The sequence below is a fragment of the Pungitius pungitius genome, chromosome 5 (assembly GCF_949316345.1).
Source record: "Pungitius pungitius chromosome 5, fPunPun2.1, whole genome shotgun sequence".
Taxonomy (NCBI): Eukaryota; Metazoa; Chordata; class Actinopteri; order Perciformes; family Gasterosteidae; genus Pungitius; species Pungitius pungitius.
Window position 1 is genome coordinate 20,334,903 of NC_084904.1, and position 23,549 is coordinate 20,358,451.

General features: G+C 46.9%; 3 protein-coding genes across 3 annotated transcripts; all 3 read right to left on the reverse strand.

Moving 5' to 3' along the window:
• Positions 1–887: 887 nt before the first annotated feature.
• On the reverse strand, positions 888–2,635 carry tal2 (T-cell acute lymphocytic leukemia 2). The gene has a single exon (XM_037481997.2). It carries the CDS (start codon positions 2,616–2,618, stop codon positions 2,268–2,270), a length of 351 nt encoding a protein of 116 aa, XP_037337894.1. The 5' UTR covers positions 2,619–2,635; the 3' UTR covers positions 888–2,267.
• Positions 2,631–15,689, reverse strand: LOC119224729 (protein shortage in chiasmata 1 ortholog). The gene is made up of 28 exons (XM_062562192.1): positions 15,430–15,689; positions 15,219–15,348; positions 14,710–14,800; positions 14,448–14,629; positions 14,201–14,363; positions 13,868–13,973; positions 13,640–13,781; positions 13,443–13,547; positions 13,047–13,176; positions 12,741–12,850; positions 12,396–12,623; positions 11,804–12,214; positions 10,787–10,987; positions 10,499–10,678; positions 10,280–10,372; positions 9,972–10,156; positions 9,817–9,889; positions 9,656–9,725; positions 9,344–9,519; positions 9,139–9,244; positions 8,721–8,832; positions 8,428–8,549; positions 8,261–8,348; positions 7,948–8,079; positions 7,694–7,843; positions 6,759–7,488; positions 5,449–6,454; positions 2,631–3,736 (listed from the first exon to the last, which is right to left on the reverse strand). The coding sequence occupies exons 1-27, from the start codon at positions 15,496–15,498 to the stop codon at positions 6,369–6,371; spliced, it is 4,371 nt and encodes a 1,456-aa protein (XP_062418176.1). The 5' UTR covers positions 15,499–15,689; the 3' UTR covers positions 2,631–3,736; positions 5,449–6,368.
• Positions 15,690–16,822: 1,133 nt separating this feature from the next.
• On the reverse strand, positions 16,823–22,860 carry krt1-c5 (keratin, type 1, gene c5). The gene is made up of 9 exons (XM_037482966.2): positions 22,720–22,860; positions 22,028–22,406; positions 21,731–21,813; positions 20,957–21,113; positions 20,072–20,236; positions 19,845–19,970; positions 18,905–19,122; positions 18,673–18,701; positions 16,823–18,088 (listed from the first exon to the last, which is right to left on the reverse strand). The coding sequence occupies exons 2-9, from the start codon at positions 22,388–22,390 to the stop codon at positions 17,973–17,975; spliced, it is 1,257 nt and encodes a 418-aa protein (XP_037338863.2). The 5' UTR covers positions 22,391–22,406; positions 22,720–22,860; the 3' UTR covers positions 16,823–17,972.
• Between the last annotated feature and the right edge of the window lie 689 nt (positions 22,861–23,549).

Consider the following 23,549-nt stretch of genomic DNA (forward strand, 5'->3'; position numbering starts at 1 on the left):
GGCAGCGAGAAGCGTACGGATTTGTTGTTTTTTTTTTTTTTTGCGATGCAGGGCTTCGTAATTCTGCTGGAAAATTGAGGTCAGAAGTAACGCTGGTGTTGTCGTTTTTTTTTTTTTTTTTTTGTTAAATAAGGGCGGATCAGCAAAATCCAGTTTGAAATGGATTTCTGAATAATTGAACGTGAAACAGTTTAAAAATGCATTCCTGATACAAACAAGTAAACGCTTTAATATTAGCAAAATACACGTGACCAGGAAGTACAGCTATTAATTACTGCAGTAGTAGTAGTTTTTTCACCATTCCCCGTGAAAATTGCTGCGGAAGTGGCTCCCAGTTCAATATTATTATACAATATATTTATTTCCCATGTTTGCAGGGTGACAAAGAGTCACCTGTCAGTTCCCACAGGCTTCCCAGCCAGTATGTCCAGCTGCCCTCTGCTCCGTTTTACACGCCATCAGCCATTAAGAGTTTAAAAGGGCGCAGTGAAAGCCGCCGCACGAGCCGACTCGGTGTTGACTCTTCGGCTCAGTCAGTCGCGGCCTTTTCGCCTCAAAAAAAAAAAAAACGCGTTACAGTGACAAAAGGCGAGTAAATGTCTGACCTCCAATGACAAACAAGGGGACGGGGTGCATATGGGAGTCAGTGTGTGGAATGACACAAAAATGATTCTCATGATTTATTCGGTTGAAAATAGCTTTTTTTTTTTGTAGCAGCTGCGTCTTTCTGTTTCATTTTGATTGGAAACAGTTTTTTTTTTTTTTTATTTCCGGAAAGACAAAACAGGTCATTTTTATAGGCAACTGTATGTTTTTTTTTGTTTTTTTTTACTGTTGTATTATTTGCTGACTCATCATTAATCGATTCATTAAAAAACATTTTGTGAATGAATGAAATTGGAATTTTAGAGTTAAACGGTGAATGAGTCGCCTTAGTTCTAAATCCAGAGAGTAAACTCCATCTGCACGCCGGTCCACCGGACCCCGTTTGACTGCAGCACGACCTCCGACCCTCAAGGGGGGGTCACAAGTTAAGCTGTCACTTTTACCGGGGCGGAGGTCACCTCTGTGTCCACGCGGTCATCACAGGACTCGTGGGCCGATGTTTCTCGGGCCTTTTGAGCTCGGGACAAAGAGGCGGCGGCTCGAGCCTCTTGAGCCGGACGTCACTTTGACTCACGAGGCCATCGCAGACTGACCATCTGAGAACGGCCCGCTAGGGTTTGAGTTATGGTTTTTTGGTTTTATTCGGCGTTCCTGCTGCTGATGTTTCCCTCCCACGCTCCTTTATTTCCCTTGTACACTCAAATATCTGTTTTAGTATGCGTTATTTCACTCACTACAGTTCAAAACGGGCTTAAATGTAGTAAGTAGTTGTACTTCATCTAAAATGTTTCCTGCGGCAGACGTTCAGAATGATTTGAGTGACCTCTGGCATTTAAAAGATTTCAAAAATCATTATCAAATCATTTATTAAATAAATAGTTCAAATAAATACCATACTGTATATTCACAAGCACACCAAAATAACTTACAAAATAGGTATCAGAAGATAATAAGCACACTCTTCACAGTAGACAATCAATTCAGAATCTTTGGCTATATGACATGCGTATTTTACAAAGACTCAAAACACATTTAAATAAGGAGATATTTGTGGGATGAAGCATGTGTTTGCTGTGAGAGGATTGTCGGTTCTGCTGAAGTTCCTCAGCCCGATCCTACGAGTAAATCTGAGCACAACCAACACTCAACGTTGTTTTGCCAAATTGGCGAGAAACCTCCAAAGTCTTAAAACGGAACGTCCTCCTCTGAAGACCGATTGGATTGGTTCTTAATGAAAATAAAGGTCAGATTTAGAAAAACTGCATGTCGTTGGTTTAAAAAAAAAAGAAGAAAAAAAAGGCTCTTTCGAGACAATTGCATTCTGCAGAATTGTGTGAGCCATTATCTACTCAAATAACTGAATCTGTGGCTTGAAATGAGCAATTCCGTAATCCCCTCCGTTTTCCTCATCGGCGAAGCACCCCGTCATTGCAAAACCCAATTAGTTCCACTCTGCCCGGCGACAAGCAACATTATCGTGAAGACATGAAGGCAACACTGTACATCCTGGTGGTGTTTCAACACATCCATTCCATGCAGAACACAAATCACATATCAACACCCGCGTAGTCCCCCGGCTCCACAAACATCACACAATATCGCACCTCTCTGCACACAAAACGCCGCCGTCGAAGGGGAGAGTCGCCCCCCCCCGCGGGGCTCTACCAGGCCTCGGAGCCGTCGCAGCTGGAGCCGGGCGACGGCACCTCGGTGTCGCTGGTCAGGGCCCAGCCGCCGTGCGGGGGGGGGGAGTGCAGCTGCTCCATGCTGCCCCGGAGGAAGGTGAGCAGGGCGGCGGGCGAGTGGCCGGCCGGCTGCCCCCCCCCGCTCTGGCTCTCCAGCAGCCGCACCAGGAAGCCGATGTAGCGCATGGCCAGCCGCAGGATCTCGTTCTTGCTCAGCTTCTTCTCCGGCGGGTGCGTGGGGATCAGCTTGCGCAGCTCGGCGAAGGCCGTGTTGACGTTGTGCTGGCGCCAGCGCTCCCTCGTGTTGGTGAACACCTTCCTGGTCATCGTGCCGGGGGGAGGGGGGGGGGAGCTGTAACGAGGCGTCGGGTTATGGATCAGTCGTTTGATACAGAGGGAGTTTTGACAATTTGAAATAGGGTTGAGGTTCCAGCTTGTTAAGTGGGGAAGATTTCTTTCTTTTCTTTCTTATAGATAACAGCTAATAATAATAATAATAATAATAATAATAATAATAATCTTTTGGTTTTGAATGCTTTTTAGTAAAAAAAAAAGACATTTTGAGAAACCACCTTTGGCATGCAAGCATTTATGGGAATTATTCACTATATTTTTAGGGCATTTAAAAACAAAATAGTAAATCAAGAAAATAATGTGCATCTTAACCAAAAATCAAATATTCTTAATTCTGAGGTGACGGGATTGGAAGGAGAAAGAGTCAGTGTATGTCATGAAAACTGGCCACGTGTGTGTGTGTGTGTGATTTCTTCTGCGAAGTGATATTGATAATTATTCAGGAAATACTACAATTCATCAGAATTATTTTAATTGTTGGTGCTTTAAAAAAAAACCTCATATTGTCCCTATTTTAGTCATAAATTAACTTAAAGGGTTGTTTGGCTTGTACCAGGCTTTCACTGTAAAAATGCTACTACTCCCTCTACAGTATTTAGCAATAACAAGCAGGATATACACTTTTAACATATTTAATAATACTTGACACAATAATGTAGGAGATATATATTGGTAAATCCTCCTGTTTGCACATACAGGTGAATGAACAGATTATTCATAAAAAATATAGGGAAACACAGGGTACGTTATAGTGCATTACATGTATCACATGTCAACACGGTGCAGTATATTTCATTCTGAAGAGGTTGGTTGAAGCTTAGTATTATCTGATCCGTTTTTAGGAGATTCTCAAACAGTTTGATGTTCCAATTCATGCGAAGTCTGGTAAAATGCACATCGCCTTGTTTTACGCCGCTGAAAATGAACGCACGCGGCCCGAAGGGGTAAAACGAGCGCTTCAGCACGACGACCTCACCTGTGTGAACGCGTAGGAACGGACAGAAATCCTCTGCAGACCGCCGAGTGTCCAGGAGTCCTGGGGCTGTGGAAGGTCCACTCAGACGTGTCTTCTCATGCTGGCCGAGGGGACCCTTGTGAGCGAAGAGGGGAGGAGAGAGTGAGAGGGAGGGACGGGGTGAGACTGCCGCATGCTCGCATCCCCACACTTTATAGCAGGGTGAACCCTATTGTGTGACGTGTGCTGCCTCTGTGGCATTGTGTGTGTGTGTGTGTGTGTGTGTGTGTGTGTGTGTGGTTGATGTTAACTGAGCAGTGATTGTTAACCAGCCCCCCCCTCCCCTTCTATCACTTAGAACCAATGGAGGTGGATTTATGAGTATCTCCTCCACACGTCATCGCTTTAAGCTGATTTTCATAGGTGTTTCTGTGCAACATTTGACAGGATTTTTTTCTTTTTTTTCTCCTTCTCCTTTTCTCGACGGCCTTTTAAGTGACCATTCGTTTGTTGCTTTTATGATTCATTGCTCGTTTAATCCTTGGAGGCTATGATAAGTACATTCCCATTGAAGTGAAACTGAGACGTTGTGAGATCCCTCGCTCACTGCTGTGGACACTTGTCCCTTTCTGTTTCCCTGACATTAGGCACGGACGGCCCACCGTCCGCCGGACCTTGATGTCACCGGCCGCTCCGCCATTCAACTCGGCCCGATTGGCCCACAAAAGGTAAAAATACCACATCCAGATTGACAGTTGAACAATATGTGTTTTGTAATGACTATGGTAATCTTGTTGAGCCATTCCAAGGGGCCACACATAAATTACAGCCTCCTGACTCACCTCTATCCAACCCCCCCCCCCCCCCCCCCCCTTCCTCTGCCTCCCACTTTAAACCTCCGTGCAGATAACCCAAAAAAAAAAAGTCTAGTTTAACCAATTGTCACTGTTCCTTTTACACCCTTCAAGTGTTGTTTCAAAGACGCAGCCTTCCATAAAAGTCTCCGTGTGGAGTAGGAATTTACATAATCCGATTAGGGGCCGGGATTAGCCCCCGGGCCTGGAGGACGAGGGCCCGATGGGGGCCGTTTTTCTATTTTTTTTTTTTCTTTCTTAAACGGCCATTCATGGGCCCTGCTGCACGTCCACGGCGCTGCACCTGCAGGCCCGGGCGCCCGGGCACTCGGCGGCTCCGTCCCGGACCCCCGAAAAACCGGGAAGACTGCGCCGCATTTGTTGCAGCGTCTTTTTTTTATCGTGCTGGTAGTCGGGTGAAGCATTCGGACGTGTCGGCGCACTGCGCGAGCCCCCGAGAGGGGACGATGCATGGAGTCGGGTGTGGACTGGAATAAAATGCGCGCTTGCTGCAGCTTTCGGAGAGGACCGAATAACAAGTGACATGATGGGTTTTGGTCTTAATTCCCCCCCCCATCCTTATGCGTTTTGGGGTTTTATTTAAGAGGAGAGGAAACACACAGGTGACAGTTAACTGCTGCCTGGGATCACAGACGACCACACAGCCGTGTGACCTTTACAGCTGCGGTCGGCGCACAGTCCGAACCTAAAAGGGTGGCTTTTGGTTTAAACAGCCTGTTAATTCCCACAACATCTCCCCTGTCCCATTCAGTGAGCGTAGTCAGAGGGCAATTACGGCGCCATTACCCCGCCGCTGTTTACCGAGCGTTCACACGGGGACTCCTTTCGCCCCCCCCCCCCCCCCCGCGCGTCTTTTGTCCCTTGCGCCGTTAAAGAAACAAACAACCCATTTAGTTAGTGTCTTTTGTTTGTCTGCAGACAGAAAAAGCAAGAGAGAGATGTTTAGAAAAAGAGAAAAAGGCCCCCAAAAAACCTGGTGGGTTATTGATGGTGGCCAGGGCTGGATGCGGCTGTCCACGGGCAGGAGGGGGGGCGAGGGGCGAGGGGCTTGGAGTCGATGTCCCTCGGGGTTGTCTTTGTCTGGGGGGGATCGTTCCTCGGGGAACTGGCTTCACTCTGCTGGCTCGTGAAGATAAGCACTCTCTCCACATGCTGAGAGACGATGATAAGGGGATTGCTGGACTAAATGAAAAAAAAAAAGAAAAAAAAAGAGAGAAAGAAATAGCCCCACCATTGGAGCTGCTGAAATGAGAGGCGTTATCAGTTTTGCTGGCAAAGACCCTCGATCCCACTCCTCCAACCATAAATCCCAATTTGTTTGTCACTATTGAGCATGCTCTGTGTGGGGAAAAACCAAAATAAAATGTGCACTGTTGTGGTCTTACTTTGTGAAAACAAAAATGGCCAACGACGCCCTTTTTATTGCTTACAAGCAGTATTTAAACACATAGTAAACAGTAAAATAGCAGGTAGAGGCCGTTTCAACTGTTTATAAATGTGCAGTATTTTCAACAATTACAATTTACAATTCTAATATTTTATAATGTTACAAATGTTATATTGGTGTTAATTATACATTTATACACCATTATCCCGTCCTGAATGCTTAACAATAAAATAAATTGAAATTATGTCTAAAATGAAGAACTAGTGTTGTAGATTTGATTAAATAAATCATATAAATAACATTTATGGGGAAAATTCAAGAATAAAGCTTCCAAACAACTCATAACAAAGACTTAGCTCACCATAGAAACCCTTCTGCAGACTAACCGTGCAGAATAAAACATCCTGTAACTGAATGAATGAAAAACTCTAAAACTTAATAATACTTGAATTTCACACATCTTTCTTTTTTTTTACAGACCAGCCTCAGGTACAAAGGATTTGTGCCTAAAATAATTTCAGCCTCGTCTGTCCATCACTTCTGCCGGGCACAACCTCATAGCTCAACCTCCCCTTCTTCAGTGGCGTCAACACTGCAAAACAAAGAGGAGGAAATATCTCAAATCCTCCAGTAAGAAAAAAAGTCAACCATCCAAATAAAGTGCCTAATCCCTAATCTTTCCAACTATCGCCAAAAGGAAATCAAACCTCAAAGGGTGGAAGTAGAGGAAGGCCTTCCTTTGGAAATATAGCATCTATATTTGTTTCATGTATTTATTTTATTTGATCTGATGCCGGAGCTCCAGCAGATGTTTAAGTTTTATTTCCTCGACGCGTTGTCTTCCGATTCGACTTTGTTTGCATTTCTGCCTTCATTGAAAAAAAAGTCGCCCTCACCTGTTCCAACCAAACGGGCCGCCTCGCCGCTCCTCTTCCTCTCTCGCCCCGCCCAGCACCTGGAGCCGTAGCTGGCCGAAGCGGTCGGCGTCTCCCCGCCGTTTGGAGCCAGCCCCCACGGCGCGACCTGCTTCGGGGGGCTCAGGCCGTCCGGACGCCATAGGTCACCGAAGGCCGCGGAGTAAGCGCCGCTCACCCCGTACGTGGGATCCGCCTCGAAAGGACCGCCGAGATCCGACGCGGCTCTCTGGGCCCAGTCGCCCTCGGCTCTCTGGGCCCACTCGCCCTCGGCTCTCTGGGCCCAGTCGCCATCGGCTCTCGCCACGACTCTCCCCGCCGCTCCGGCTCTGCCGCCCCAGCCGGAAAAAATAGGCGCCTCCTCTCTCCACGGGCCGCTGGCGGTCCGGACGCTCTTGAGGGGAACAACTGCGGCGCCGAGGGAGGAGCTCAGGTCGAGTCCGAAGGCCGGGTCGCCCCACCGCACCGCCGAGTCCGGGTCGCTGAAGCTGTGGTCGGCTCCGAACAGGAAGCCGGTGTCGTGGTCGCCGCTGAATAGTTCTGCACGGGGGCTGATGGGGGCCTCTTGCCGGAGGTCAGAGTTCACATACTCCGTGGGGGTCCAGGGGATGCAGAGTGGACCCTGTGTCTGGTGGTGTGTCTCAGTGAAGGCGCTCGGAGGCTCCGGATGGTCCACGGTGCCGGTGTACAGGGACGTGGTGTCACTAAACAGCTGAAACCAGAGAGAGCAGAGAGGGGGGGTTCAAATGTTCTCATGATGAGTCACTTCTTTTTATTGATAAAATGTAAATTACATTTAATGTTTAAACTGCAGAAGTTTTTTGTATCTCAAAAGATTTGTTTTAAATACATACATACAAATATATAATCATAATAATGAAAGTAATAATTAAAGATGGCGATAAGTCTCCGTTCACCTTGAGGACTTTATGCGGCACCTCTGGGAGCAGCTCCATCAGCTGGGACAGAGAGGCCCCCAGGAGCCACCGGAGCGACGGCGCTCTCCTCAGCATCAGCTGACCGACCAGAGGGTTGATACACGGGAACTGCACCAGGCACCTTTCCTCCTGGAGGGAAGCAACATGAATGGGCGAATGACGCAGCCCATTTAGCGTTTTATCATTAAAATAAAGTAGCTTTATGCTAATGTAGCTTCCCCGGGACAGATCACCTCTGAAGGATTCACAGTCAGCCAGTCTCTGTCCAGGTAGCTGCGAGGGTCCTTCTCCCCGGCCATCAGGCTGTGGAAGCAGATCTGGCTGATCCATTTGGCCATTTCAGTCACCTCAGACACAATCAGCACCTGACCAACAGAGCAGCAGACTACGTGGATAACATTGTTATCCTGCCAGCTTATTTCATTTCAAAACTAATCAGTGAAGCAAACAACTTGCTTTTTGGGCCTTTTTTGCTCTTCCCATATCTTCAATATAAACAGATATATTTGAGATTTTTTGACAGCAAGGAAAGGAAATTTGTTCTACCTTGATGTCTAGATCCTCAGACTTCATGGCGAACAGCACCAGGGACGAATAAACTAACACCAAGTTGCTGAAGGCTTCAGTGGAAAACCTGTCATCACAAGAACAGCAGAATTAAGTGTGTGAGCGTGTGTGTGTGTGTGTGTGAGCGTGTGTGTGTGGACGCTGACCCTCCTCCTTGGCTCTCTCTGCAGTGCAGGATGAGCCAACAGTAGTTGTATTGCAAAGAGAGAGCGGCCAGCCTCATCACTACTCTCTCACTGGCTCGCTCCTGACACAATTCCTCCTCCTCCTACACACACACGCACACACACACACACACACGCGTCAAGACTGTTTTCCCACACATTTCCATGCAGTAACCGACAAGTAGAGGGAGATAAAAAGGAAATGAATCCAGCATCATAATGGATGTGAGTGAGTTACAGAGAGCTGGAGGAGGCAGCCGGTATCTCCCTGGTACCTGGATGATGATGGCGGTGCTTTCATCCACTGTGATCACAGCGTAGTGATGAGTCCCTCCGAGCATCTGCAGGGACGGGCTGTGGCTCCTCTCCACCACCATTATATCAAACCTTTAACAGAGACATGTTTGTCAGACGATAGCGTATCTTCACTTGGTAGAAACATTGTATTTAAGAACCTGCCGGAGAAGAGATCTTCAGAGGTTTTCCCCCAAAATGTCTGGACGGCGGGATGGCGGGACGACGGGTTTTGTGATAAAAATGTATTTAGCAATCGCTGTAACTATTTATTATAAACTTGCAATCATTGCAAAAACATTTGAAGGACTCGCATGAAGCCAAAACCTCTTTTTGATTTACCACCACGCGTAATGAAGACATTTGTCATTCTGCGTGTGATTCGGTTCGAACATTCACCCTGACTCCAGTGTCTGCAGCAGCAGGGGGCAGTCGAGAAGCCCCTCTGTGACCAACAACACATACGGCACATCGTCCTCCAGGAGCCTCCAGGCTTTCGGCTCATCTTTTGGTAAAAACAAAGAAAACAAACAAAGGTTTAGGGAGACGGACGTTGCGCGTTACCGCACAATGAGTGTGAACAATCCGCGCGTGGGCGGCTGACCCGGCTCGGGGACGACGGTGTGGAAGGTGAGGTGACTGATGCTCCTCTCTCCGCAGACCGCGGCCCATGGCGACTGACCCGGGTGGTCGTACTCCACCACGAGGGAGAAACTGCTCCACGGGAAGTCGGGCCCGACGTGCTGCTCGTGCACCACGACGCACACACTGTCGCACGTGCTGCCGGGGCGTGGCGGCAGGAAGGAAGAGCAACGCTTTCACTCTCACCGAAAAGTCTGGGTGTGATTTATTATCATTTGTTATGTGCTGACATATGTGAATTAAAGGATGCGGCAAATACAAACATGATTGCTACCTGCTAACCACACTGGCACCATTCAGTTTTTTCTTGTTCTCCTCGGGACGAACGGCTGCCACAGCAGCACCTGAGACAAAAAAACAAACACATGCTCAGCAGTATGACGCACATCACAGCGGTGTTGAGTCTGCTGACATGTGATGGAAGGCGTTGCTCACCCGCCACGTGGCTCAGGCCGCCGAGGATCGAAGACCTGATGTGGTCAGAGTCGACGGATATCATGACGAGCATCTACGGAAAAAGGCGAATGAGCAAGGATCATGGCAGTTTGCGTTTGAGTAAACGCTGATCCGTCGCTGCGGGACAAACTGACCTTCTCCGCGGCGTTCTGCCCTCCTCCTGTGTGCTGCAGCCATGAGGCCAGCAGCTTCTGCAGCTCCAGCAGTTTGAGGTTGGACTCCTGGCTCTTGTGACTGAGGTAGAGGATGAGCCGCAGCCTCTTCAGCAGCTGCTCCAGACTCTGCTCCGCACGCGCCTCAGCGGCCTTGGTCAGGTACTCTTCAGTGCATGAGCAGAAGGGCAGTTAGAGCACGGTTGGTTTATTTTTGTTGGAAGAGTTTCTCACTGGGTCTGAGTCTAGTTATAAACAAAACTGCAGATATAAATGGGAGTTATACCGACCTAGTGCAGTGCCGAGGTCACACTTGAGCAGCATCTCCTTAAATGTCACCAGCACATGAATCAGAGCCGCCTGTTTGAACAGCTCCTCGTGATCTGAACACACAGGGCACGGCACACGGGTCTCACACACCTTTACCGAATTCAGACGCTAATGCCACGAAGCTACGAGACAAAAACAACATGCTCTTGTTCCTGCGCCAGGAAGTGAGTGTTTTGTACCTCCGTGCAGCTCGGCGGCGTAGAGCGCCCGCTCCTGCTGCTTGAGGAGGAAGTGCGTTCGGTCCGGGGTCAGGCGGCTGAAGTCTCCTCGCGCGGCGAAGTTGAGCCCCAGCTGCCCGGCGGAGCTCATGCGAGGCCGAGCGAAGGCCAGCAGCTCACCGTGGGCGCGCTGCTGGCTGACTGTGAGGGAGCGAGAGCCGCAGGGGAGCAAGTCACAGGCTTCAAACACTCCGGGAACAATCATATTTAGGTGTTTTCTCCGGTTTGGTGTCTCATTTGGTACCGTACCCGTAGCTTGGACTTCTACCACTCTGCTGTGCTGTCCGTTCTGATGGATGGACTGGCCGGTTTGTTTTTCATTCTGCTCTCTGGTGGCCTTTGCTGACACGGCGCTGCTCATATACGTCGGCCTCTGATCTGATCTGTGAGGCTGCGCCATGGGAGGCTGACGATGCTCCGATGTTGTTTTTTGCTGCTCGACATTTGGTGCTGATGGAAACGATGCGATGAGACAGTGTGTGAACAGACTTTGATGTGCGTTTTAAAGTGATGTATTATGAATTTGAATTGCATGTTTTTAAAGTCCATATAAATGAAGCCACGTTAACGTGACAGTAGTAACTTAGTGATAAAACTAGCGGCCTGCTTAAATAACAGAAAAATCAACAGAATATTTCTCTTTTTAGTAATATTATTTTCTCCAAAATATCAGTAACATAGTTCACAGAGCCGATAGTGAAGTCTTAGTCCAAAAACCAAAATAATTCAGTATTATAATCAAATAACAAATGTACATTTAAAAAGAGTTAATAATCAATTATCCAAACGGTTTGATTAATTATTTTCTTTTTGATTGGACCAATCATTCATGGTCTGCATTATTAATAATTTTGTACAGCAACAAAAATAAAAACATAAAATTATAGTTTTGTGAATATGTGTGGCTACATTCTAGTTTTGACCACCAGAAGGAGCCATAGTTTAAAAAAAATGAAATCTTACATAACAGTAGGTAATAGCAGTCGAAATATTGTATTTTACCTGAAAAACACAAAATCCATATATTGATGCAGTTTTTTAAATTAATTGATACAAAAGATGTTTACTGTGTACATTTTTAACTCCACTAACCTATCATTCCTAAAAATGTATATACACCAAAAAAAAGTTAGCAGAAGAAATAAAAGTATAAAAGTAAGTAAGTAAGTAAGTAAGGTGATGAAAATCATCTTTAGGCTTTATAAACAATGAATGAATGCATAATCTAATCAGTCATTTCAACCACACTGGCGTGTCACAGAGTACCTGAAGTCGAGCTCTCGGCTGCTTCGGAAAGCCGAGCCTGAGATCTCAGCATCATGAAGGCGGTCAGAGGGTCGAGGTGCTTCTCCAGCCGACGCTTTGTACCCGGCAGACATCTCCGATGCTCTCCGCCGGGCGCCGCGTCCCGCTCCGTCTCCGAGTCATCTCGGCTCTCACCTTCTAAAAACCTCCCGTCGGCACCCTCATCTTTGGAGCTGGCGGTGGCATCGGCTTTAGAAAATGTCGAGGGTTTACCTTCCTTGTCGCTTGTGACGAGCGCGGGCATCAGGGATGCGGTGCGAGCCCCCTCGCCAGCGGGTTGGTTGTGGAGCCGAGTGTCGCCGGCAGACGTTTCAGCCCGAAAAGGAGCCGCTTCACATTCCTTCGAGTGAGGCGACATCGGGACAGATGTGCCTGAAACCAAAGGAGACACGAGATGAGATCCACGTCTATGAAATGACCCTCAGTCCAGAACTTTACTCACCGTAGATATTTCTGTTTTTGTACCATACATTTATGAAGAGTGTTTTTATCCATCGACTCGATTCATTTAGCTCAATTATGGTAGAAATCTCCTTCCAACAAACCGCCTCACCGTCCTCGCGCTCAGGGGGCAGCTGGGTGAAGTCCTCCTTCTCCTCCTCCGTGCCGGGGGAGCGGTCGGGGCTCAAGCTCTCTGTGAAATGCACCGGCGGGGCTCCGGCCTCCGCCTCCCCCTGCAGTCCGTCGCCAGCGATGAGAGAGCTTCGATCCTCTGACTTCGCGGCTTTCCGGGCTTCAGACAGCGGCTGGAAGTCGACAGCTGGTCCGTCTGTTTCAGGCTCTGTGAGAAAATATAGCGGATTAAACGGATGGAAGCCTCGGATGGACGTCGTAGTTTTTCTCCGACTCAGCACTCTAAACTGCTGCGGGCAAACAAACAAAAAAAACAAGCGCTTACCTGCAAATAGAAAGCCCACCACGAAGGTCGGGTGCTTCTCCGCCTTCCAGAGGGCCGTCTCCATCTCTCCCCGAGCTCTCGCTGACACCAAAGACCTGCGCGGCCACCATCGACGTTACGAGAGCTTTTCTACGCTGCATCTATTCTGCCTCACAACAGGAACTCCCTGCATCAACATCTAACCCTGCAACATACAAGCTTTTCTTCTCTGAAAGCGTTAAAGGGGTGAAGTCTTGGCGCTTGGTGAATGAACTGAACCCAGTGGGAACCAACGAGCAGTCCCTCCACGCGGCTTTCCTCGCTCACCCGCCGCCGGCCACTGACGCCGCCTCCCGTGGAAGGTCGCGCGGGGACGGACGCATTCGGGTCAGACTCGTCTTGAGACACGGCGTCATGGTCACGTCCAGCCCCATTTCAGTTGGAAGCGTCACACGTCCTTCGAGGGAGATTGAGTTGTTTGGGTTTTTTTGCACATTACACCCGCAGCCAGAGTTCTCTGCAGTTATATTTATATAATGTTTCTATTCTAGGCATGAACTTTAATGACCAGAGGACGGCAGCTGTTGTATTGCAGCAAATACCTTCATACTTTTAAGTAACCTTTGAGTAAAATGTTGAATACAGGACAATATTCCAGGTCGGCGTATGGTTTTGCTACTTATATTAAATAACAGGTTGTTTTTTTCTTCTTTTGACTTTTACCCTCTGGCGCCGCCGAGCCTTCCTTCGCGTGGCATCTCTCGCCGGGCTCCTCCGCTGCTTCATAACGGGAAACGTCAACCGGCGCGGATCCATCGGAGGGGAAAGCTGAGAGAAATGCGAATCCAGTACACAAGTTTACTTTTTTGTGCCGCTGTTTATTTTTATATTTACTAATTAATTGATATATTGTTAATTACCTTTATGAAGCAGATCCAGGACTGAAAGTTGCTCTTCCAGCTGCTCGGGAGCAACATTAAGTGGACCAAAAATGCTGGATAAGGCGGTGGAGTTTTCATGGCTAAGACTCAGCGTGTCCACTACAACAGGCAGTAAAAGAGACTTCACAGAACAAAAAAAAGACACTTTTTAAGTCATCTTAAAACAGAAGAAACAAACCACTCTGAATATGTTTCTTTTTAAGTCACCTCTCCTTTCATCAATGACTCTTTACCAAACTCCTCGTGAACGTTTGGACACGTCTGAAGGTCCGTGGGGAACTCATCAGGAGGTTTTTCAAAAGACGCACAGGGCCTAAAAAGCAGAAGGAGAAAGTAACAGAGTTTTACCTTGAATCATAGTATTTCTACACTGGTATTTTTATTAAAGTAAAACTGTAGTACTTAATACTGCCACTACCACAGCGTTGTAATCTGACATATTTGAATGAATACCATAAAACCAGGGAAGTGATGTCCTCATGGGCAGATTTTTGTGCAACCACTTTGAGCACATAACAACTGAAGGAAAAACATACACACCTGAATATGGCGTCCTCGGGGATGGTGTCTCCCGTTAAGCTCAGCAGGGGGTCGGCCACGGGAAGCGTCCTCAGCCGGGACAGTTTAGCTTTCAGCGTGGGTAAATGTCTCCTGAAGTGTGGCAGGTTATCGGCAACCAGGAGCTCTTCTCTCAGGAGGAGCTCTTTGACAGACGCAGAACATGTTATTGGTGAGAAAGACGAACAAAGACACAGACGTTCTTACAATTATAGGAATATTGACCTACCTTTGTTTGCGCCTCCAGGTGCCATCTGGTCAGTTGTCAACTTCAAAAATGATTCCTGACACGGATTGTTGATGCGCGTCTCTTTTAAAAAGCAGAAGCCATCGTCCTGCTCTGGACCCTTCAGTGAGTCGGCATCAGAGCCCGCTATCGCCTCCACGTCCTCTTTTGCCTCACTCAGAAATCTGAAACATCAATAGAAATTGCGACGAGTCCAATAAAACATACTGTGATTCAAATGAAACACAGTGAGACCGGTTTGAACCTTTCTGGTGAAATGTCTGCTTGGCTTTTCTCTCCCAGGTCATCGAGCACGGAGCCACTGACAAACAGTTTGCAGGTGGAGATCACCTTTCCTATAACGAGTTAAAGAGAAGGTTGTGCTTGTCTCATTTAGGGGAGTCAGACACCTGCAGGTATTTATTTTCTACGCTGTCTCAGTTCCATTGGGTTAGATTGGTTTGGTTCTGTAACGTTAGACAAGGTAAGAATGCTCTTTATTCTTATTTTCATTATTTGGGAGTCACCAACACTCCACATCGTTGCTATTAAAATGGTTCCTGAAATGTGTTTAATGATCACAATGATATATATAATATCACAATGATACACAATGATATATATATCCCCTCTGCCCATAAAATGATCATTACTATTTGTTATACCCTACAAATAGTGGTTAAAGATGTCATGCATTAGCAATATGCAACTTACTACAGTGCCCTGAACTACACATCCGATGCAGAACGTGCACAAAGCAGCTGATGTGTGTACCTCTGATCCACGGGGTCCTGTAGGGGCCTTCAGGTAACTGGCCCCTGTGCGGGTACCGGTCACTGGTCCCAGTAAGATACGGGGCCGGCAGGCCCAGTAAGTTCATCATCACTTTCAGCCTAGTGGAGGTCTGAAATACACAGGGCAGAGTTTTGAGGTTTAATGTTAGTTATTGTGATGTAATTAATTTTGAACAAGCCGTTAAACTCACCTCGAAAACATAGTCGAGAGCTTTAAATCTGATTGGAGGGAAAGAACCGCTTTCGTTTTCGGGCCTCATCTTGAAGAACTACAATTATGTTTTAGGAAACAATAAAGCATCACTTTGTAAACAATAACATATTTAGCAGGAGACCTTATTTTAATTCCAAAACATTAGTGCTTCTGGCTGATAATAATAATACGTTTGCTCGTAATAATTCTTACGACGTTACCTTTCTTTAGCTTTTCGAAGTTAGCTTAGCATCTCATCCAAGTTAGCTAACGGTCAGTCAAGCTAGCAGAGTTAGCGTTAGCATTTATTTAGCTTAACTTAACTTCAACATTCGATTTTTTGATAAATAGTATACTTTAACAGCACAAGGCGAACAAGTCAAACAGAATAACCAGGCTTTGTGTTTCATCACCAAACTTACATGTTGTTGATTGTTGATTCGATTTCGGTTCTTTGACTGACGAAGTCTTTCAGCCAAAGATCGTTTATTTCGGAGGACGCTCTTCATGAAGCGGTTTTCTGGTATCATTGTTTTTGTTTTAGTTATTTAAGGAACAAAGATCCCTCCACTGGACTCACCCTACCAACCGCACCAACTGACCTAATTTAGATTATTGTTGAAAATCACGTTTTAATTTTGTCCCTTTGAAAAATAGCAAAGTAAAAAAGTAATCGAAAAGTAGAAATAATTCTAAAAATATGACCGCATAAAACGTGTTCAGCGTCTCTACCAGCAGATGGCAGCATAAGTGAACTTAACAATCGATTAAGTCACTGCATATTATCTGTGGTTTTGTTCATTATCTATATATCGAGATGTACATTTGAGGTTTTTAGTTCATTTGCAACGTAGTTATAAGCATGGTGTATTTACTTGTCACGCCCATTTAATTTAGGAACCAAACATTACTACTGTACATGAAATGATGACTATGTGTTGATCACAAGGCAATAAATAATGACAATTAAAAAAACAAGATTTATTTGTCAACAGAAGAGGTCACAAGGCCAAGGTGAGAAGATATAATGTTGGTCAAATATTAAATCAATGACTTTAATGTTATTGCCATTGAGAAACAGAAATTGTGACTAAATATGTTCTTTTGTACACAAGACAAGAGCAAAAATAGATGAATTGCTTCTCTAATTTCTATGTTAGTCTTGTGACCCTTTAGATTGATCTCTGTAGAGCTCCAATTACTGAATTGATACTGAAATTCATTACTTAATAAATTACATTTTATTTTTTTATTATTAATTACATTGATTAATGTCCAAGGGAAAGAGCTAATCTGCAGAGCTGAGACACCTAGATGGAACTAGACTATACTGAATCCAACAGACATGTTAATCAGTCCAAAACCGGGGATAAAAAGATCAAATCAGAGAGCAGCACAGGTTGGTCACTTAATCTCTTCGTGAGAGTCCTTCTACGTTGGATTTGACAGAACGTTTGCTTAGATTTGTACTTAAAACATGATCTTAGGTGAAAGAAAGGAGTACCTCGGGTGCGTCACATTCCTTTCTGGCTTGATGACACTTAAAAGTCTGTGTGGAAACTCTGCATTCGGATTTTTACAAGTTTGTCACAAAGGCGAGAAAAAAATAGTCACCGTTTTTTATTCCGAGACATTATATCAGGACTCGGACGCTATCGGTGGCGTCTGACTCTGGCGCTGTGTTTGTTCATTGTTTTCTGCATCATAGTGAAACTTTTCACGCCGGAGTGACAGACTGATGTGAGACCCGCGCTCACAAGAAGCTGCAGGAAACCAGTGCTTCCCTGAGCTGAGTCTGCACTCAGTTTGTTTCTGTAACGCCTATTCAAATTGGAACGTTCAAATTTTCGGGAAAGGTTTGGAAAAACATTATTATGTAATACGGAACATTACAACAAAAAACACCCCCGACAACCTAAATATAACATTCAAAATATAAAGTGAAATTAAACTGTTTTTACCGTTGTTGTTGACTGCTGCCGGGATTCGTGTTGTTATTGTGGATTGTCACATTTTGACTGTTTACACATTTTTTTTTTTTTACTTAGTTTTTTAGTGGCCGTGTTCCAAACATTTCTTAAATTCCTATAAACTGTACAAAATGTACATGTGCGTTAAAAATTCAAAAGGAAAAGTCACTGAAACGAAAACACTCGCAAACAAACACACAAAAGCCCGTAAGCTGAAACCGTTGCGTTTAGGTCTTTGTGGTTTCTGCCCTCTTGGTGCAGAATCACAGGTTTCTTTGTTGCTACGCCGACGATCATGTTCCTCCAGTATCAGTCAAAGTTTCGACTTACTTGAAAATGAGCATGGACTCTCATTTTTTTTTTCCGAAACACTGTTTTATTGACACTGTACAGCTGCTATGGTCGATTTCTACAATTAAGGCTACAGCATGCGCCGAGTTTAATTACAAGAGCTGGATGAAAAAGACCAATGCTTTGTGCATGGAAAATGAAGCTCGAGGCCTTTTTCAGAGCTGCCTGTCAGCAGGCTTTGGGTTTAAGAGACGTCTTCTTCTCTTCGCACACTCATGGCTCATTTTTTGCGCTCCTCGATCTGCTCCACCTCGCTGGACTCATCCACCACTTTGCCGTTGATCATGGTCTGGGTGACGACTTTTACTATCTTCCTCGTCCTGACATCCGGTTCTTCTGTGACGCGGAATTAAAAAAAAAAAAAAGTAATGTCAGTCGAAGTTCAATGAGACAAGAAAGAATCGTCTAACAGCAATGCAATGTCTTACCCTTATTGTGATGCTGAACAGAAACGTCAGAAGGACGTTATTATGTGTACTTTATACTTTATGCCAAGACATACAAAAGGGAATGAGAAAGGACGGAGATCCAATATCCAACTTGCCTCTTATCAGATCTTTTGGGTATTAAGCAACCACACCCTGGATTACAATGTCATGTGGGCTATATTAAGAGTCTGTAACTCAAGGATTCGATGCCTCTGCAACATTTTGCCTACTGTGGATTTGTTTTCAACCAGGCCCCAAAGGATCCACAAAGGATCCACAAAGGATCGGATTAGAGCCAATAATGAATTGAACAAAAACAACCCTTTTTCATAACAGGCCAATGCTGACCAACCAACAATTAGTCGTCCGCCCATAACCTCCTGCAGGAGTTACCACAGGGCCATGTAAACATAATGAAGAGAACTTTGGAGAAAGTCCCTGAAGCAAAGAGCTCCTTTAAAGGCATCCCATTGAAAGGTGGCGTAAACTTACTTTTCGGAGGTGGAGGTGTTTCTTTCACCCTGTGGGACGAAAGAATAAGACAATGTCATCCGATGGAGCGAGACGACACCCCTCTCACTCAATTCCCCCAGGAAGTAGGACACCTTACGTTTGCTCCTTTTTACTGTTAAGAGTTTCTAGAGAAGACGTCCGTCTCAAAATCAACTATGAAATATGTCACAACACTATGAGTGTAGGCGGTGGAATTTTGGCCCTCACTGACATTTCCTCCCCCTCCAGCAGCCTCCTGTAGGTGGCGATCTCCATCTCCAGGTTCTGCTTGATGCGCAGCAGCTGTTCGTACTCGGTCTTGTTGCGCTGCATGTCCAAACGCAGCTGAGACAGCTCGTCCTCCAGGTGGGTCAGCGTGGCCTGGAGACGGTCCATCTCCGCCGAGTACCTGTGGCCCGTTTCCCCCAGGTTTCCCTCCAGCACTCCCACCTGTGAGCGGGAGAGACCAGCCCGTAGTCATGGCGATGAGTCCTACCACACAGGCTACAAAGCAATATTAACAATGCATTTGTGTTTATTGTAAACCCCTCATATGGGTCAAAATATGTCAATGTCAATGTTTGGGGTTTTTTATGTTGACCGTCATGGCAAAACAAACCAAATGAAATTGAGATCAGAACCTTATAGATCAGATCTGTCGTTTTTGAAAGAGTGAGATACGCTGAGACATTCTGCAAAGCCCCAACAAAGGCAGCACTCAAAATGCTCCATGTGTAGAAAAGAATACACTGAATAAAAACAGTTCTTTACAAGAAGACTCCTGGAGGCACCGCCCAGACTGCTCGCACAAAGCAGGGTTTATTACACATAATATTCCTTTATCGGGTTGAGCACCTCTACCATCCGTCACTGCCGCGTATTACCCCGCTGAGGTCACCACTCCTCCACAGGCACTCGAGACTGTCAGCGCCGTAATAGCTCTGCATTCACTACCTATTAGGCAAACATCAACAAGCCCTACTGCCCCCCCCCCCCCCCACTGCTGCACAGATCTATGTGCTCGTTTAACATGTGCCTACATGAGACTTTTGTCTTTTGTCTTGTCACACTGATTGATCACCGGAGCTCAGTGAGAGACGACCGGGGGGGCTGAATTGTGGCTCTCCAGCAGCTGGTCTCTAAAGGGACAAACGTGTGTAAAAGTGGCGCACCTGCTTCCGGAGGCTGTCGAGCTCGACCTCCAGAGCCTGCAGGAAACGCCGTCGCTCGCTGAGCTCGCTCTGGGAGCAGCGCAGCGCCTCGTTGTTTTCTCTGACCTCCGACTGCACCGCGTCCAGCTGAGGACATCCATGGAAATGCATTCAGGAGGACGTTGAGCATGCGGCCCCCGGCCCGCGATCGTCCCTTTTCGGTGGATCAACAACAGATCGGGACGCACCTTCTTGAGGTACCAGGTCTCGGCCTCCTCCTTGTTCTTGCGGGCGATGCCCTCATACTGGACCCTCAGCTCGGCCATGATGGCTCCCAGGTCCGGGCCGTGAGCCGCGTCCACCTCGACGCTCACCTGGTCATTGGCCAGGCGCGACTTCATTAAAGTCATCTCCTTAAAGGGGGGGGGGGGGGGGGGGGGAAGGCAGAGCGGGGGTTTAATGGTACGACATCTTTGTTTCTGCCGCCCTCTTAACATCTGACTATTTTAAAGATGTTCATTGGAAGTTCAAACAGGTTGAAATAGTATTTGTATTCTCAGTTATGAGTAAAGAACAGAATCCACCCATTACAAAATATTTAGGGCACTGAAGACAGTGAAAGCACAAAAAATAACGAGTAACTTAAGGGGCCAAAAGAAAGTACTTTCAGTTTGATTTTCTTTCTTACGACCAGTCTTTGTCACAGTGAAACGTTTTATCACGTCTGCTTGTGCAAAGCTCCCTTAAAAGAACTGTCTTCAGTGGGGTTTCCAGTCCACATCCTGGAGGCCACGCCTCAGAGTCTAAGCACATAATCGGTGTGTCTGGAAGGTTCCTCCAGTGTTCCTCTCTCTGTTGTGTACACAGGTGCTCTGCTGCTACCTTAAAGCGCTCTACAAAGACCAGTGGCGTGTCTGCCCACTTAGAATGATTATATTTCAGCTGTGGGATACTGTTCTCTCTGCCATTGTGTTACTCCACGGAGACTCGGCGAACCCCCCCCCCGTGCCTCAAAGACGCCTTCCAATGCCGACAAGACAGTTCCGTGACGACTTGTGAAGTGATTACTTTGACGAGAAGGCGCTCGTTGATCGCGTCTTGACGTGACCTTCGCCCCTCGGTGAGGGTCTCACCTCGTCGTGGTTCTTCTTCAGGAAGTAGAGCTCCTCCTTCAGGCTGTCCAGGTCCCCCCGCAGAGTGGCCACCAGCTGGTCGTGGTTGGTCTTCGCTCTCTTCAGCGCCTGGCAGTCCCTCTCCACCGACTGGCACATGGTGGCCTCGGCCTCCCATCTGCAGGGAAAACAAAACTTGTTAAATGTTAAAAGTGTTCCACGGCCTGGATCCTAATTTCATTTAAAAAATGAAATGTTTGTTAACAATAGGAAACTAAAAGAAGGTATCATTGCAGCAATGTGAAAACACTTTATAATGAGCAATATTGTGCAGTATTATGAGCAAATATAGTTATACTATTCTGTTACCCCAATAACCTGAAATAATTCCCCAGTGGATGAACGCGTATGAAAAGCCCCTTGCTACCTCATCAATCCATAAAGTACACATGCACGTTGCTGTCGACACCATCAAAAGTGGCCCCGGGTTGGAGCATCGCCCCCTTTGCACCAGGCCACAGAACATACCATCAACACAATGTGAAAAAACGGCACCCAGCCCCACTTTGCCCACTCTGCACTCCGACGATGTCCCTCTGACCTGCACAATCCGTCTTAGCCCTGCTGCGGCCCCGACGGGCGCCGTGGGAACGGGGGGTGGGGGATGGGGGGGGGGCGGTCGTATTTCACAGCCTGACACTGAGGTCATTTATCCGCATCGCTTGGCGCGGTCTGGCGCGAGCGTGCGAAAAAAACCCTCGCGGCGAGGCAAAAAAAGAACCGCGTGACACTCACTTGACCCTGAAGTCGTCGGCCGCCAGCTTGGCGTTGTCGATCTCCAGCAGGATGCGGGCGTTCTCCAGCGCCTTCTTCCTCATCTGGGCAGGGAGACACGGCGGGAGGTTAATGAAGATCCGACATGAAGCATATTCATCATTAAATTCCAAATTCCAAAGTGAAATAAGAAAGAGGTTTCTGCTAGTCTGGGTTTCAGGTGTGATGATCGAGACCATCACCAGGGACACGTCTCCATCACTGCGAAGCCACCAGTTTCTGCCTGATGGAGAAAAAAAATTCCCCCGAGACACTGACCTCCTGCCCGATGGCGTGCGCCTGGGCCATCATCCCCTCGATGTCGTGCCCCTTCGGAGCCTTCTCGAGCATGAGCTGCTTGATCTTCCCCTCCAGTTCGCCGTTGGACCTCTCCAGCGAGCGCACCTTGTCCAGGTAGGTGGCCAGCCGGTCGTTCAGGCCGTGCATGGTCTCCTTCTCGCTCGCCGCCCCGCCGAGGCGGGTGGCCAGCATGTTGAGGCCGTTGCCCATGGAGACGGAGCGGCCCAGGGCCATGGTGCCCCCGGGGAAGGGGGGCTTGGAGCGGACGCTGTCCCTGGCGGACATGGCCGAGAGGGAGGGCTGACCTACCGAGTAGCTGCGCACGGAGAAGGTGGAGGCCATGAAAGTCCTCAAAGTGCTGGGACAACAAAAAAAAAAGCATTGTTTTGTTTCTCTCGTTGCACTTTTAGTTTTTAGTTTTATTTACAGTTATGTAAAACAGAGGCTCTGTGTGCAGTCGTGTTTTGCTACTAAACAGAGGTTTTTGTTAGAATGTTATCTACAAAGTACACCTAAAAAGAAAATAGAAGATCCAAGGATTTAAGGCATCACTTTATCTCTGTCATTGCCGAAAACTTGATCTGCTTCACCCCTTAACCCCTTCGTTGCCATCAGTGACATAAAGTCACTTGATGGGTACAATTAGAGGAGAAAGACAACTGGGTACTTACATCACTCTCAGTTCTTCCCTCGGCCCTGGCGCTGTAGTGGCTGTTGTCACAGGTGAGATTGTCTGCAGAGGCGCGGGTCTTTTTTTTCGTCGGGGCGGAGCCACTGTTGGTGAGTCCGGTCCCACAGGAACCAGGAGGAGGGCAAAGACTCGACTCATTGTAGAGGAAGGCCCCCCAAAAACTAAACTAAGTCAGTGGGAGAATTTTTATACATTGTCTGCCGCATTGCTTAATTTAACAGTGAAAATAAATCTTATTTCAAATGGAATTTTATTATCCAAGGAAGGAAAATAAGGACTGCAATTAATGCAGAGTAATAATAACATGTTTATTGGTGTTCATTAAATGATGAAATCATTTTAAAAAACTAATGAAACTCTGAAAAGATATAGCTTTAAAACAAAAAAAAGCGGTTAAAGGTCACGTGGCCTCTATTTTTCTTGCTGTGGCCTGTTTTTCTGGACTATTACTACATTTTAGCACACAAACGGACTGAGCCACGTTGACACCGACCTCCTCGGGCATCTGTCTGACCTGTACCGTGTAACTGGGAGGGCAAAACTGGTGGTGGGGCAAGCAGGACTGGAAACAAGCCCCCTGCTGTCCACGCCGATGCCATTTAGTCGGCACACAATGCACACAGCAGCGTGAGAGACACCGCCCCCCCCCACCCCTCCCCTCTCTGACGGACAGCCCGGTGGGAGGAAGCCAAAACAATGCAGGGCCCGAATGAAAAGAAAGGGAAGACCCCTGAGAAATGCAGGGCTGAAGGTGTGGCGGAACTAGAAACCTGGATACCTGGCGTAATCACACACACACACACACACACG

Bases quoted from the DNA above. Each gene is read 5' to 3' on its own strand.
- tal2 (XM_037481997.2), bottom strand. From the start codon at position 2,618: ATGACCAGGAAGGTGTTCACCAACACGAGGGAGCGCTGGCGCCAGCAC.
- LOC119224729 (XM_062562192.1), bottom strand. From the start codon at position 15,498: ATGAGGCCCGAAAACGAAAGCGGTTCTTTCCCTCCAATCAGATTTAAA. The intron at 13,974-14,200 runs GTGTGTATGTTT...TCTGCTTTTTAG, and splicing joins CCCGAGGACGCCATATTCAG to GCCCTGTGCGTCTTTTGAAA. The intron at 9,890-9,971 runs GTCAGTTTGTCC...CTTTTTCCGTAG, and splicing joins GGCAGAACGCCGCGGAGAAG to ATGCTCGTCATGATATCCGT.
- krt1-c5 (XM_037482966.2), bottom strand. From the start codon at position 22,390: ATGGCCTCCACCTTCTCCGTGCGCAGCTACTCGGTAGGTCAGCCCTCC. The intron at 21,114-21,730 runs GTGAGTGTCACG...TTTTCCCTGCAG, and splicing joins GCCGACGACTTCAGGGTCAA to ATGGGAGGCCGAGGCCACCA. The intron at 19,971-20,071 runs GTGCGTCCCGAT...GGATGTCCTCAG, and splicing joins AGACCTGGTACCTCAAGAAG to CTGGACGCGGTGCAGTCGGA.